The sequence below is a fragment of the Macaca thibetana genome, chromosome 20 (assembly GCF_024542745.1).
Source record: "Macaca thibetana thibetana isolate TM-01 chromosome 20, ASM2454274v1, whole genome shotgun sequence".
Taxonomy (NCBI): Eukaryota; Metazoa; Chordata; class Mammalia; order Primates; family Cercopithecidae; genus Macaca; species Macaca thibetana.
In genome coordinates, this window is record NC_065597.1 from 60,354,099 (window position 1) to 60,368,540 (window position 14,442).

A 14,442-nucleotide genomic window follows, 5' to 3' on the forward strand; every position below is an offset into this window, starting at 1 on the left:
CTAAAGGCACGGATATCTGTCTGTCTCCAGAGTATAGTGGAGAGATTAAAGTTTGATTGTTTTTTTTCCTGTTTTTTTTTTTTTTTTTTTTTCTTTGAGTTGAAGTCTTGCTCTGTTGCCCAGGCTGGAGTGCAGTGGCACAATCTCAGCCCACTGCAACCTCTGCCTCCCGGATTCAAGCGATTCTCCTGCCTCAGCCTCCTGAGTAGCTGGGATTACAGGTGCCTGCCACCATGAGTGGCTAATTTTTTGTATTTTTAGTAGAGATGGGTTTCACCATGTTGCCCAGGCTGGTCTCGAACTGCTGACCTCAGGTGATCCACCCGCCTCAGCCTCCCAAAGTGCTGGGATTACAGGCGTGAGCCACTGCACCCGTCCCAGGCCTGTTTTTAGACATAGGGTCTCACTCCACTGCCCAGGCTGGAGTGCCATGGTGTAATCACAGCTCACTGCAACCTTGAACTCCTTGGCTCAAGGGATTCTACTGTCTCAGCCTCCCAAGGAGCTGGGACAAGGGGTATGTCCCTCACACTTAGCTAATTTTAAAAAATAATTTTTTTTTTTTTTTTAGAGACTGGGTCTTGCTATGTTGTCCAGGCTGGTCTGGAACTCCTGGCCTCAAGTGATCCTCCCATCTCAGCCTCCCAAAGTGTTGAGATTACAGGCATGAACCACTGCATCCTACCTATATATCTCTCTTTTTAAAACACAAAAGGTATATAACACTATGCTACCTCATCTTTGTTTAGCTTAATATATTTTGGAGATTTTTCTGTGTCCATCCATAAAGCTCTGCCTGCTTCTTTTCAATGGCTGCCTATTTTATTCATGTATTTTTTTGAGACAGAGTCTTGCTCTGTTGCCCAGCCTGCTGTGCAGTGGCACGATCTCTGCTCACTGCAACCTCTGCCTCCCGAGTTCAAGCAATTTTCCTGCCTCAGCCTCCTGAGTAGCTGGGATTACAAGCGTGTGCCATCACACCCAGCTAATTTTTGTATTTTTAGTGGAGATGGGGTTTCACCATGTTAGCCAGGCTGGTCTGGAACTCCTGAACTCAAGTGATCCACCCTCCTTGCCTTCCCAAAGTGCTGGGATTACAGGCATTACCACTGTGCCCAGCCTGCCTAATTTTAAATGCGCCATTACATAAATACACCAGAATTGAAACTTCCAGAGTTGACTAGTCTTTAGGCCTTTTGTCTTGAGGATTTCGTTCAACCAGGCCACCTAAACATCCATCTATAATCTGAGGGAAGAGAGAGAGAACTGATTGGAGTTGGGCATAGGATCCGAGGAACATGCCCACCTCCAGTCAGTTCTCTCTTCAGATTATAGATGGAAGAAAGAGTTACCTCTTTCACTTTGCCTTCTTCAGTCCCATCCATCCTCCCATTCATATTCCCATCCAACCATCCATCTATCCATCCCTCTCATTTGCCCACCTATCCAGTCTGTCCTCCCTCCCATTCACCCAGCCATCCACTCTGTCATCCACCCACTCATTCTTCCCTCCTCCATCCACCCAGTCATACACCCACCCACCTACCCACCTACCCACATTTCCCTCCTTTCTTCTTTCTTTCTTCCTGCCTATCTATCCATCTATCCATCCATCCTTCCTTCCTTCTTTCCATCCATTCGTCCACCTACCCACCCACCCACTCATCCATTTGTCTTCCTGTCTCTCTACCTATCCATCTATCCATCCTTCCATCTAGCCACCTATCTACCTATTCACCCAACCACCCATCCATTTATCCTCCCATCCATTTACCTATCCATCCATTCTTCCATCCACCCATCCTGTCTTCCTTCCTTTTTTCCTTCCGTCCTTCCTTCCATTCACTTACCCATCCACCTGTCCTTCCATCCTCCCACCCATCTACTCATCTATCCATCCATCCATCCATCCATCCATCCATCCATCCATCCATCTTCCCACCCATCTGCCCATCCACCCACCCATCTACTCACTTACTTATCTGCCTATCCACCTACCCATCCACCCTCCCATCCATCTGTCTATTCATCCATCCACCCACCCATCCATCTACCCACCCTTCAATTCACCCATCTACCCTTCCTTCCTTTCTTCCTTCCTTCTACTCATCTTCCCATCCATCCATCCATCCATCCATCCATCCACCCACCCACCTATCTAACAAATATAGTTCAGCACCTACTATCTATCTGCCAGTACTAGAGATACAATGTTAAACCAAGCCTAGGAGACTTGAAATGAAGCTTGTGAGAGCTGAGCACTGAACTAGTAGGACTGAAGCCAGGGAGTGGATTTAAGAAATGCTTGCCACTGTGGCATTGTCTATCAGCAGATATGATGCTGGGATTTCTACATCATTAGGTGACTATTGAAAGTGTTGGTAACTGTTCTCAGATCTCTCTTTGGGAAGGAAATGGGTCTTCAGAGCCTGGCTCCACGTCAGAGGCCTCTTTAAGAGTAGAAGGTAATGGGTAATGTCTGCTTAATCATGTTTAGTTCTTTGATGACCTCTGTATCTTTTGGGTTTCTCTGGTAGTAAATAACGGAGACTGACTCTGTCATCTAGTAGAGGAAAAGGATTTGTAGGGGAGTATGGAGGAGCTCACAGATGCAGCGGGAATACTGGGAATCAGGCTAGGTAAATGACAGAAACTGGGGCTGCTTGGGTCCAGGGGCAGAAAGAAAGTCTGCCTCAGGGCTCTGTCCACCTGCTGTGCTTCCCTGTCATTGACTGAGCTTGGAGCTTTAAGCCAGAGAGTCCGACCAATGCAGCCTGGAACACGTTCTTACCTCTTTGTTGAAGGTACTTATGAGGCAGTCCCACTAAGACTGTACATGATGGCAGGGGTGATGGGGGAAACCTCAAGGACCACAAGATGCTTCTGGAAGAAGAGGAAATGGATGCTGGATTTACAAAAAACCACAAATGTGCACAATACTATATTACAGATGAAGGAACTGAGGCATGGAGTTTAAGAATACTTGCCCAAGGCCACAGAGCAGAGAAGTGGCTAAGTGGAATTCCAATCTGTATAGATCTAACATCTGTGTTTTGTTCCTATCCTAATCTGGGTGGGGTGGGCCTCCAGCGACACCTCCAGAACTGATGTGGCTGGATGCTAATGACTCCTGGATCAGTCAGGCTCCAGCATCTTTCTGGGGCTGCCTCTTGGACTTTGGGGCTGCCCTTTTGGCTTTGGTCTTGGCCCCTGTGGCCTGGGCAATGAGCCCAGCTGACCTGTTGTCACTTCCAGTGGGGCCGGCATGGAGGAACTTTAGAATGGCCCTAGGAGGAGCCAAGTCCAGACCCTTAGCTCAGAGCTCATTTTAATTCATGGCTCTTTTTTCTTTCTGTTTGCAGATCGGGAGGACCAGTCCATTCTATGCACGTAAGTGGAACTGCTTTATATTCTGTTTTTTTTTTTTGTTGTTTGTTTGTTTGTTTTTTTCCCAGAGTTGAGATCCAACCTATGAAAGAAAAGATCCATGAGATCTTTGATTTCTTCATGGTTCCAAGTGCCTCTCTTTATGCCTGGCACAGTGTAGATACTCATTAAACATTTGTGATATGTGTTCTTCTGCTGAGGCAGGCAAACTTAAACTCTTAATGATACCTGGTATCATTTGGTTCCATACCTCTCCTCCTTCCAAAAAACTAGCATTTATTGAACATGTACTGTGTGCCAGGACTTGAACTAAACGTATTATATGCAGAATCTAATCTAGTTGCATAACAGCCATCTGTATGAATAAGGAAGATGTTAAACTATCACTTTAATATTTCACAATTATCAAGCCACAAACACATCAGAGCCATATTTGGTGATTGGTGTAACCGTTTCTTTGAAGACTTAGGTACATAGGCAGAAGATAGTAACTCAATTTTAAAATCATTCAGAGAATTTTCACTATTGTATTTATATGCAAGTAACATATTAATATATATTGTTGATTCACTGACGTTGAACTCACAGCCAGCAGCTCTGTGGCTGATGCCTGGATGAAGTTTATCTGATGTGTATTTCTTACATAATGGATATCACAACCTTATTGTGCTTGGAAACATGAGCCAACACTTGAGCACTATGCTGGGGATGTTTTAGTATGTGTGCTGCCAAAGGGAGCATATCTGAAGGGACATTTTAAACTGCAAAATAACTAACAAAAAGCCACAAAAATACAAAAAGAGGTGGCACTAAATACGCTACAAAAAGGACAGTTGTTTACAGTATGAGAGTTGAAACTAGAAGGTAGAGCATTCCCCTGTTCAACCTGAGCTGGGAACGTGCGCATTGGTGGAGTCGAATTTTCCATGCTCTGCACATGTTCACAAATGACCACAAAAGTGCCATGAATATTGATTTTGGGGTTACAAATAACTTTCAGCAGGCGGGTGAATTTGCAAATATGGAATATGTAAATAATGAGGATAGACTGTGTATATATATATTTAATATCTAATATGTATTATATTTAATATATTTATATTCATATATATATTAAGATTTGGAAGCAACTAAAGCTATAATTAACAGGGGTTATTTAAATAAAATACAGCATTTCCAGGTAGCCACTGCAAAGAGTGAGGCTGATCTATTTATGCTTAGAGAGAATGCTCTTTGTAGATATACCGATGACGGGAAAACACAAGGGCAAACCAGCATATGCATAATGTAACCGTGTGCGTCTTTAAAAAGAGCAGGAATGCGTGGACATGCATATGTTTCCTATTTGCATAAAATTATCTGGAAGGTCAGTTAAAAACTAGTAATAAGAATTGCAGATGGTGATGGATGGTAGGATGGCAATGAACTGTATCAAGAGAAGATTGAAACAATTCATAAGTTTGGAATTGATATAGCTAGAAAACCCGGAAACAATAAAACAAAGGCAATTATAAACTCCAGGAAAAACCAAAAGTTGGGGTGGAAGGAGAAGTAATCACATTGGACTAAGGAGCCCAGCTGTGCAAGTTTGGAGTATTTATCTAACCAGAATAACTACCTGTGATGGAATTGGCTCTGTGGGGAAAGGGAAGAGGATTAGATGGGGACTGAATTCTCATCTTCCATGGTCAGAAGTAAACATTTGATGTTTAACAATGAGTAGTCTGGATCTAGAGATATAATGCTACCTAGATATGTGGATATAAATGCTAAAACAACCTGCTGACCTGGTTTCCTAGTTTTCTGGCTTCTAGGGGTCACCTACATTCCTTGGCTCATGGTCCCTTCTTCCATCTTTAAATCCTGCAGCACAGTATCTTCAAATCTCTTTTTCTGGTCCCCCTACCTCCCTCTTATAAGGCCCAGGACCCTTGTGGCTATATTAGCCCCACCTAGATTATCCAAGACAGTCTCCTCATCTCAAGCAAACATAGTCACAGATTCTGAGGACAGAATTTGATCCCCTAGGAGCCAAACCCATGCGTAAGCCACATGTCACCTCCCCAGGAACCAAAATAGTGTTGCTCAACTGCCCTCTATTGAGTGAATGAATTAAGTGTGGTAACAGAGAGGTGCAGGAAAGAGTAGGACTTTCAGATGGCTTCCCACCCATGTGTGGCTATGCATGGGTCACTTAACCTCTCTGAGCTGAGCTTATGGAGAGGCTGTGAAGATGAAGAAGAGGCCACCCTGCTCTCATTTCCAGCACCCATGCCATCAGCAGTGCTGTCTAACATAACTTTGTGATGAGGTCACTTAAAATGTTCACTTAAAAGTTCACTTAATTGAGCTCTTAAAAAGTGGCAAGGGTATTACAGAACTGAATTTTTAAGATTTTAGTTAATTTAGATAGTGGTTCCTAACTTGGACAGTGTGATGCTGAAATATTTCTCATCTATGTCCATTCCTCTGACTCTACCACCTCTTCGTAGTTCACGGTCCCATCACCTCTCACCAAGGCCTCTGCAGCAGTCTCTTAAGCTCCCTGCTCCCATTGCTTGCTTCCTTCCTTCCTTCAATAGGAATATTCATCCATTATTCATTGAATAAATATTCATTAGCGTGCTGTCATAAAGTGTGGATTCTAGAGCCTAACCCTTTGGGTTTGAATTCTGGCCCCATCATTGTCTAGTTGTATGCTCCGGGAAACATCAATTTACTTCTCTGAGCCTCAGTTTCCCCATCTGTAAAATGGGAACAATAAGCACCCCACTGTGTTGGAAGGATTAAACGAGTCACTACATGTGAAGAACGGAGAAACAGGCCACTACCCCATGGCGAGCACTTTGTAATGATCAATTGCTATTGCAGTGAAAGTGCTCACTATTTTTAAAAAATCCTTCCTGCAATCCAGTATCCATCCTGCAGTTTATTTATTTATTTATTTATTTATTTGAGATGGAGTTTTGCTCTTGTTGCCCAGGCTGGAGTGCAATGGCATGATCTTTGCTCACCGCAACCTCTACCTCCCGGGTTCAAGTGATTCTCCTGCCTCAGCCTCCCAGGTAGCTGGGATTACAGGCATGTACCACCATGCCCGGCTAATTTTGTATTTTTAGTAGAGACAGGGTTTCGCCATGTTGGTCAGGCTGGTCTCGAACTCCTGACCTCAGGGGACCCAGGGAGCCTCAGCCTCCCAAGTGCTGGGATTACAGGCATGAGCCGCTGCGCCTGGCCCATCCTGCAGTTTGTTGTTGTTGTTGTTTTTTCTTGTTGAGACAGAGTCTCACTCTTTTGTCGAGGCTGGAGTGCAGTGGTGCAATCTCGGCTCACTGTGCAACCCCCACCTCCTGGGTTCAAGCAATTCTCCTGCCTCAGCTTCCCGAGTAGTATGCCATCATGCCCGGCTAATTTTTGTATTGTTAATAGAGATGGGGTTTCTCCATGTTGGCCAGCCTTGTCTCAAACTCCTGATTTCAGATGATCCACCCACCTCGGTCAGCCTCCCAAAGTGCTGGGATTACAGGCATGAGCCACTGCACCCAGCCCATCCTGCAGTTTTGATTCTCCCCACACTGGTTCTAAAGCCCCGTTCCCCTCCTGAAATGGTTTCCTGCACCCATGAGAATAAAACTCAGATTCCTTACCGTGACTTGGAAGATTGAGCGTGGATCCGCTCTTCCCTCGTCACTTCCTGCTGTCCCCCTCCGTTGTGGCCCTCCAGCCACACTGGAGAGCATTCTGCCTCATACCTGGGCCCAGCATTTCCCTCCCTTGGACCTCTGTCCATACCGTTTGCCCTGCCTGGCCCACCCTTCCTTGCATCCTTCCCACAGGGCTCTCTGGTAACTTTCAAGGCTCAGCAACTCTCTGGCTTCCCCATACACAGCCTCCCCTCTCCTCCCTTCCCCTCAATCTTCTCAGTCATATCACGCTGATATAGCAATGATATCTCCACCACAAACTATCTTGATTATTTGTTTGTTGACTTGGCTGTTGTGTATCTCCATCTCCTGGAATGCAGCATTAGCAAGGACTTAGCACACTGCCCACACCCAACCAATGCTGGAGAAGTAGGTGTTAGCCATTGTTAGGGAGGAAATCCCAAAACGATCCAATTTTTATTTGCAAATGCATCCAGTCACCCCAGAACCACCAACATCTTCAGTCGCGGTATTAAATTTTATTTTGCTTGTTGTGAAATTCAGCCAAAGTGACTAGAAGGAGCTACAAGTTGACAGTAGGGCTGAGCTTTCAGGCATAGTTGGTGGTCAAGAGAAGCCGGGTTGGAACCAACTGTTTGGTTATGCAGTTAAGAAACTGGGAATTGGCTGGGTGTGGTGGCTTATGCCTGGAAACTCAGGGTCTTGAGAGGCCGAGGCAGGAGGGTTGCTTAAGGCCAGAAGTTTGAGACCAAACTGAGGAACACAGTGAGACCCCATCACTACAACAAATTCAAAAATTAGCTAGGTGGGATGGTGCACACCTGTAGTCCCAGCTACTCAGGAGGTTGGGGAGGGAGGATCACTTGAGCTTGGGAGTTAGAGGCTAAGTGAGTTGTGATCGTACCACTGCACCTCAGTCTGGGCAACAGCAAGACCCAGAGAGAGAGAGAGAGGAAGGAAGGAAGGAAGGAAGGAAAGGAAGGGAAGGAAGAAAAGAAAGAAAGGAAAACTGAAAGCTGAATAAATGTAATTTTTAGGCCTGAGTTGTATTTTGTCTAGCATGTAATCCATCCAGTGTATTCAGTTTAATTAGAGGCCATGGGCCTGGTTTGAGAAAGAGCTGTGTGATCGAGGGGCTAAATTAAGAGGAGGAGGGTGTTGGCACATAAAATTAGAGAGAGGTAGGGGGGTGCTTCCAGGCCCTGGGGAGGAGTTTAAACTTTCGTCTAAAATGAATGACAGGCCGGGCACGGTGGCTCATGCCTGTAATCCTAGCACTTTGGGAGGCCAAGGCAGGCTGATCGCTTGAGCTCAGGAGTTCAAGACCAGCCTGGCCAACATGGCAAAACCCCGTCTCTACAAAAAACACAAAACTTAGCTGAGCATAATAGCATGTGCCTGTAGTCCCAGCTACTTAGGAGGGTGAGGCAGGAGGATCTCGGCTCACCGAGCCTGGGAGGTAGAAATTTGGCAGTGAACCAAGATTGCACCACTGCACTTCAGCCTGGGTGACACAGTGAGATCCCACCTCAACAAATATATACAATAATAAAATAAATAATACAATGGATGAGAATGTGCTAAGGGACTCAAGCCAGGGAAGGACAAACTTTGACCAGTGAGTCAAATCAGGCCCTTGCCTATTTATTCTAGATAAAGTTTTATTGAAACACAGCCGCACCCACTTGTTTACATATTTGCTTTTGTGCTGCAGTGGAGAGCTGAGCTTTTACAGAAAGAGTTTGCTAACTCCTAGCTTAAACAGTGGGAAGTTGTGAATATTATTTATATCTTAATAATAGGATGAACGTTGAAAATCATTATGCAAACAATAGATAAGCACTATGGAAGCAGTGGTTATAAAAGTAATAATAGGTGGGCACAGTGGCTCACACCTGTAATCCCAACATTTTAGGAGGCCAAGGCAGGAGGATTGCCTGAGGCCTGGAGTTCAAGACTATCCTGGGCAACTTAGTGAGACTCCACAAAATCACAAAATTAGCTAGCTGTAGTGGCACATGCTTGTCATCCCAGCTACTCAGGAGGCTGAGGTGGGAGGGCCACATGAACCCAGGAGTTCGAGATTGCAGTGAGTCAGCGTTGTGCCATTGCACTCCAGCCTGAGCAACAAGCAAAACTGTCTTAAAAAACAAAAGTAATAATAACAAACATTTTGATATACCAGGCATTGTTCTAAGCATTTTATATAAATATTCACTCATTTAATCCTCATAAGAATCATATAAAGGATCAGGTATGGTGGCTGATGCCTGCATTCCCAGCACTTTGGGAGGCTGAGGCTAGAGATCACTTGAGACCAGGAGTTTGAGACCAGCTTGGGCAAAATAGCGAGATCCCTGTCTCTACAAAAAAATTTAAAGATTAGCCAGCTGTGGTGCTGTGCACCTGTAGTCCCAGCTACTTGGGAGGCTGGGGCAGGAATATCACTTGAGCCTAGGAATTCTCAGTTGTGGTGAGCTACGATTGCATCACTGCACTCCAGCATGTGCCACAGAGTGAGACCTTGTCTCAAAAAAAAAAAAAAAAAAAAAAAAAAAAAAAAAAATCATCCAAGGTACGTGTTTTTATTATATCCATTTTATAGTGGGGTAAAGAAACTGAGAGAGGCTAAATGACTTGCCTAAGGTCACACACAGGTAACTGGCAGAGCAGGGATTTGAACTTGAGCAACATGGCCCTGGAGCCCATTATGCTATTCTGCCAATTGATGCTGTAGGGGAGAGAGGCGTTGCTTCTGCCTGGGGTTTTGCAGGACGTGTAGGAGTTGTACAGTACAAAATGCCAGAATGCCTTGCCAGTCACATAAAGACCAGAGACTGAATAGCTGTGCGGTTCATCAGAGACAATTTGGCTTTCCTACCAATGGCAAACCACAGGCTGCAATGGACTTGGCAATATTCAACCCTGGGAGCCAGGACGAGGTACAGAATTTGTAAAATTTTGCAAAATGAAAATGCTGGCTGAGCGCAGTGGTTCACACCTGGAATCCCAGCACTTTGGGAGGCTGAGGCAGGCAGATCACGTGAGGTCAGGCGTTCGAGGCCAGCCTCACCAACATGGTGAAATCCCATCTCTACCAAAAATATAAAAATTACCCAGGCATAGTGGCAGGCACCTGTAGTTCCAGCTACTTGGGAGGCTGAGGCAGGAGAATCACTTGAACCCGGGAGGTAGAGGTTGCAGTGAGCCAACATCACACACTGTACTCCAGCCGGGCAATAGAGCAAGACTCAGTCTCAAAAGAAAAGAAAAGAAAATGCAGAACCTTTATAAAGAATTATGAAGAATTTCCAGATGACAACATTAGAGTATTAAATCAAGCACAGGCTGGTCCCTGTAAGACTGTACAGATCACACTGATGAAGCCAGCCTGGATGAGGGGTTAAGTGGCCGTTGGGTGGTTCCTCCCAGCCGCTGGGGCTGGACTGATTAAAAGGAATTGGCATGGGGGTAATTACAAGGCCAGGAGGCCATATTTGGTCATGAGCCCGGTCCTTCTCCGGGAAGAGGGAGAGGAAGAAACAAGAAAGGAGTTTAGGGTGCTCAGACCAGGAAAGCATCTTCACCCCTAGAGGTGGGGGTCAGAAAAGCCAAGTTATGAATGTTTCTGGACCAACTCGGAGCATATCAACCTTCAGACGCCCACGAGCCTGGAGCTTGGGATGTTTTATTTGGCAGAACCTCCCAGGGCAATTTGTTTTTCTCAACAGAGCTTGGAAACAGTGGAGCCCAGCAGCTACATAGGAAGAGGTAGAATCCCAGAGTTTACGTCCCACTCCCCATCCCGGGCAAAGTGGAAGACCATAGCCATGGACGGGGCATGTTGATGTCTTTGGTTTTTTGTTTGTTTGTTTGTTTGTTTTTTGAGATGGAGTCTCATTCTATTGCCCAGGCTGGAGTGCAGTGGCACAATCTCAGCTCACTGTAATCTCCGCCTCCTGGGTTCAAACGATTCTCCTGCCTCAGCCCCGCCCCCCCCACCAAGTGGCTGGGATTACAGGAGCACACCACCACACCCGGCTAATTTTTGTATTTTTAGTAGAGACAGGGTTTCACCATGTTGGCCAGGCTGGTCTTGAACTCCTGACCTCAAGTGATCCACCTGTCTCAGCCTTCCAAAGTGCTGGGATGACAGGCATGAGCCACCACACCCAGTGATGTCTTTGTTGTAAAAGGGAGGAGGTGAGGGAGGTTCAAGGCCAGAGTGGAAAGGAAGGAATTGTGGGAAAGAGAAGGGAGCACCAGCAGTCTAGGAACACTGGTTTGTTGGCATGAAGAATGTGTCGCACACGTGTTGTTTGTGCACACTGCTGTCCTGATTCTTGTCTTGGATCTGAATAGGTTCATGACCACCTACACAAGTGGTTTCCTACATCCAAAAGTTTCTCTACTTTCTCTTGCTTGAATCAGAATCCATCCCCTTTAGAATGAAGTCTAGCAAAGTTCTGACGTTAGCCTGATTGAAGTAATTCATACTTAGGTGTGAATGACTGAGTGGCTTGATTCATTGGTTAGGGCAAGTAAAGACTGCTGGAATATATGGCAGAACTCCAATGGAGTGGTGCTGGGACTTCACTCTGTCTTTTCTCTTTGCTGATTTGTTAAAATAAAAGGGTAGGAGGCAGAATATGGGCCCTGGTGTCAAGGGGACCTAAGTTCAAATCCTGCTTCTCCTCCATTTCCTATCTGTGTGAAAGCAAGAGCAATTGTGGGCTGGAGCAATTTACTTCAACCTCTCTTTGCCTCATTTTCCCCAGGTGGGTGATGGGGATAATTAATAACTCTCTCACTAGATTGCTGGGTAGAGTAAATGTAAAGATTTGTGAGCCCAAAGCCTAGTACTGTGTAGGCCTTCAACAAATATTAATTCCCCTTCCCCAGCCCTTCTTCTGGCCTTGGAAAGCAAGTCCCTAGAGGGTTGGGCCTGTGTCATGGAACAACTTGGTGAAATGTAGGAAAAGGAATTCTGATTGCATTAGAATCAGAGACCTGACTTTCCATTCTGACTGTATCCCTTCTTTGCTGTGTGACCTAGGGAAAATTGCTTACCCACTCTGTGCAAGACTCCTCCTTGTATAACAACATGGAGGCAGGAAGAGGATAAAGGAAATAATTCATGTAGAGCAATTAGCAAGGGACCCTTCCCTCTATATCCCCCCAATGACAAATGCCAATTCTTCTCTCTCTTAAGAGATGGGATCTTGCTATGTTGCCCAGGCTTCTCTCAAACTCCTGGCCTCAAGTGATCCTCCCAACTCAGCCTCCTGAGTAGCTGCGATTATAAACGTGGCCAATTCTCTGCTGCACCTGGCCAGTTCTCCTCTTTTACACACACACACACACACACACACACACACACACACATATTCTGGTCTTAGTTTCCCCTTCTGGGGATATAGGGTAATACTTTCATGGTTCCCATTTCATATACTGCCTCCGAGGCCATGTAAAACAATGTGGCCACTGGGAAGGAAGGCCTCTAGGAAGGGAAGGGACTGCACAAAGTCACTGCAAGATGTTCCATCATTCTTGGCCATCAGAGACTTGATTTCTGGACAGTGGGACCTGTAGGATTAGGCCCAGCAATTTGGGCCACTTCTTTTTTTTCCTTTCCCCCTTTCTTTTTTCTTTCCTTCTATTTCTTTTTTAAGCCATGAGCCAAGTTATTAATGGGCCCTTGGCAGAGAAAATTAATTTCTTTACTTCCTAATTAGGAAGAAGAGCAGAGACTGTACTAGCTGTGGTGGCACTGGTTCAGCACAGAGAACCTTGGGCCGACCTTGGGGTGAACAAATTCTTTTTCCAACTTAAAAAAAAAATCTCTCTTATATTTTAGAGTATTACGTGAGCTCAGAAAATGAGAGAGATGAGGCAAAGAAAGAAAACACAAAAAACAAAAGTAAACTGAAAAAATAGGAGAAGACAATAAACAACTGAAGTTTTGGTCAAGGCACTGTCCTTATCTTTCACTAGGAGTGGTGGGACATAGAGGCAGTATCTAGATGGAGCCGTTCCATTGTGATTATTTCTGATGGCCAAAACGGGTAGCTAGTTCATGAAGGCCATCCTGGTAAAAAAAAAAAAAAAAAAAAAAAAAAAATCTACCTTCATATTCCAGGAGTACACACTTTTTTGATAAGACAAACCATGTCATACTGATCTAAACATATCAATCATTTACACTTTAGTGTGAATTACTTCAACTGGGCTTATCCTTAGATACTTGGCTGAGATTATCAGCTAGCCTCCTGATACATGGGGTGGGATTCCTCAGAAGATAAAGGGGCTTGCCTCTGCTCAGTGATCAATGGGATAACCAGTTTTTGGGTAAATTTTTCTTTCCATAAGGGAGCTTCTTAAACTTTAGGTCCCAGTACTCCAGAGGCACTTAAGTCCTTTCTTGAAGGCTGCCTTGTGCCCGGTCTTTCCATTTCTAGCAATGCTAATGATGTCTTAAAAGTAGACAATTCCAAATAAACCTGTTTGGACCCTTGTAGGAAAACTAAGGTTTTCTTTTTCACCCTATTTTTTAAAAGATGAGGTCTTGCTGTGTCACCCAGGCTGGAGTGCAGTGGTGTGATCATGGCTCACTGCAGCCTCAAACTCCTGGGCTCAGGCCATCCTCCCACCTCAGCCTCCTGAGTTGCTGGGACTACAGGCATGCACCACCATGCCTGGTTAATTTTTCTTATTTTTTATAGAGTCAGGGTTTTGCTGTATTGCTCACACTGGTCTTGAATTCCTGGACTTGAGTGATCCTCCTGCCTCAACTTCCCCAATAGCTGGGACTACAGGCATGTGCCACCATGCCTGGCTAATTTTAAAAATTTTTTGTAGAGGCATTGTCTCTCTGTGTTGCTGAGGCTGGTCTCAGACTCCTGGGCTCAAATGATCCTCCCACCTCAGCCTCCCGAAGTGCTGGGATCACAGGCATGAGCCACCACGCCCAGCCCACCTTTTCACTCTTTGTGTCTGAATTCTTTTGTACGTCCTCTTGGAAGGAATAGATTGGGCATTGGACCTAGGTTGGGGACCCAGTTCAGCTCACTACCAGAGATGTGACCTTGGGCAAGTTACTTCCCCTCTGGGAGCCTCCGTTTCGCCCTCTGGGAAATGGTGGTGATGATCGTTATCGTCCTGCCTGGCTCATGGAGCTGCGGAAAGGTCACCATGGAACGTGTGCATAGATGATGTCCACTGGGTCACTGTTCCTGTGTCTTTCAGAGGCGAGTCTGGAGCCGGGAAAACCGAAAACACCAAGAAGGTCATTCAGTACCTGGCCGTGGTGGCCTCCTCCCACAAGGGCAAGAAAGACACAAGCATCACGGTGAGTGGCAGTTCCCAATCAGAGGCCATGATTTAGCCAACC

At 45.5% G+C, this 14,442-nt stretch overlaps 1 protein-coding gene across 3 annotated transcripts in view; it reads left to right on the forward strand.

The window, feature by feature from the left end:
- The window catches only part of MYH11 (myosin heavy chain 11), a 152,697-nt gene that overhangs the window by 52,548 nt on the left and 85,707 nt on the right, over positions 1 to 14,442 (forward strand). For all 3 annotated transcript variants that reach the window (XM_050774054.1, XM_050774056.1, XM_050774055.1), the window contains exons 4-5: positions 3,363 to 3,390; positions 14,298 to 14,400. In XM_050774054.1, the coding sequence (XP_050630011.1) occupies positions 3,363 to 3,390; positions 14,298 to 14,400 (131 nt within the window). The remainder of the gene's footprint in view (positions 1 to 3,362; positions 3,391 to 14,297; positions 14,401 to 14,442) is intronic.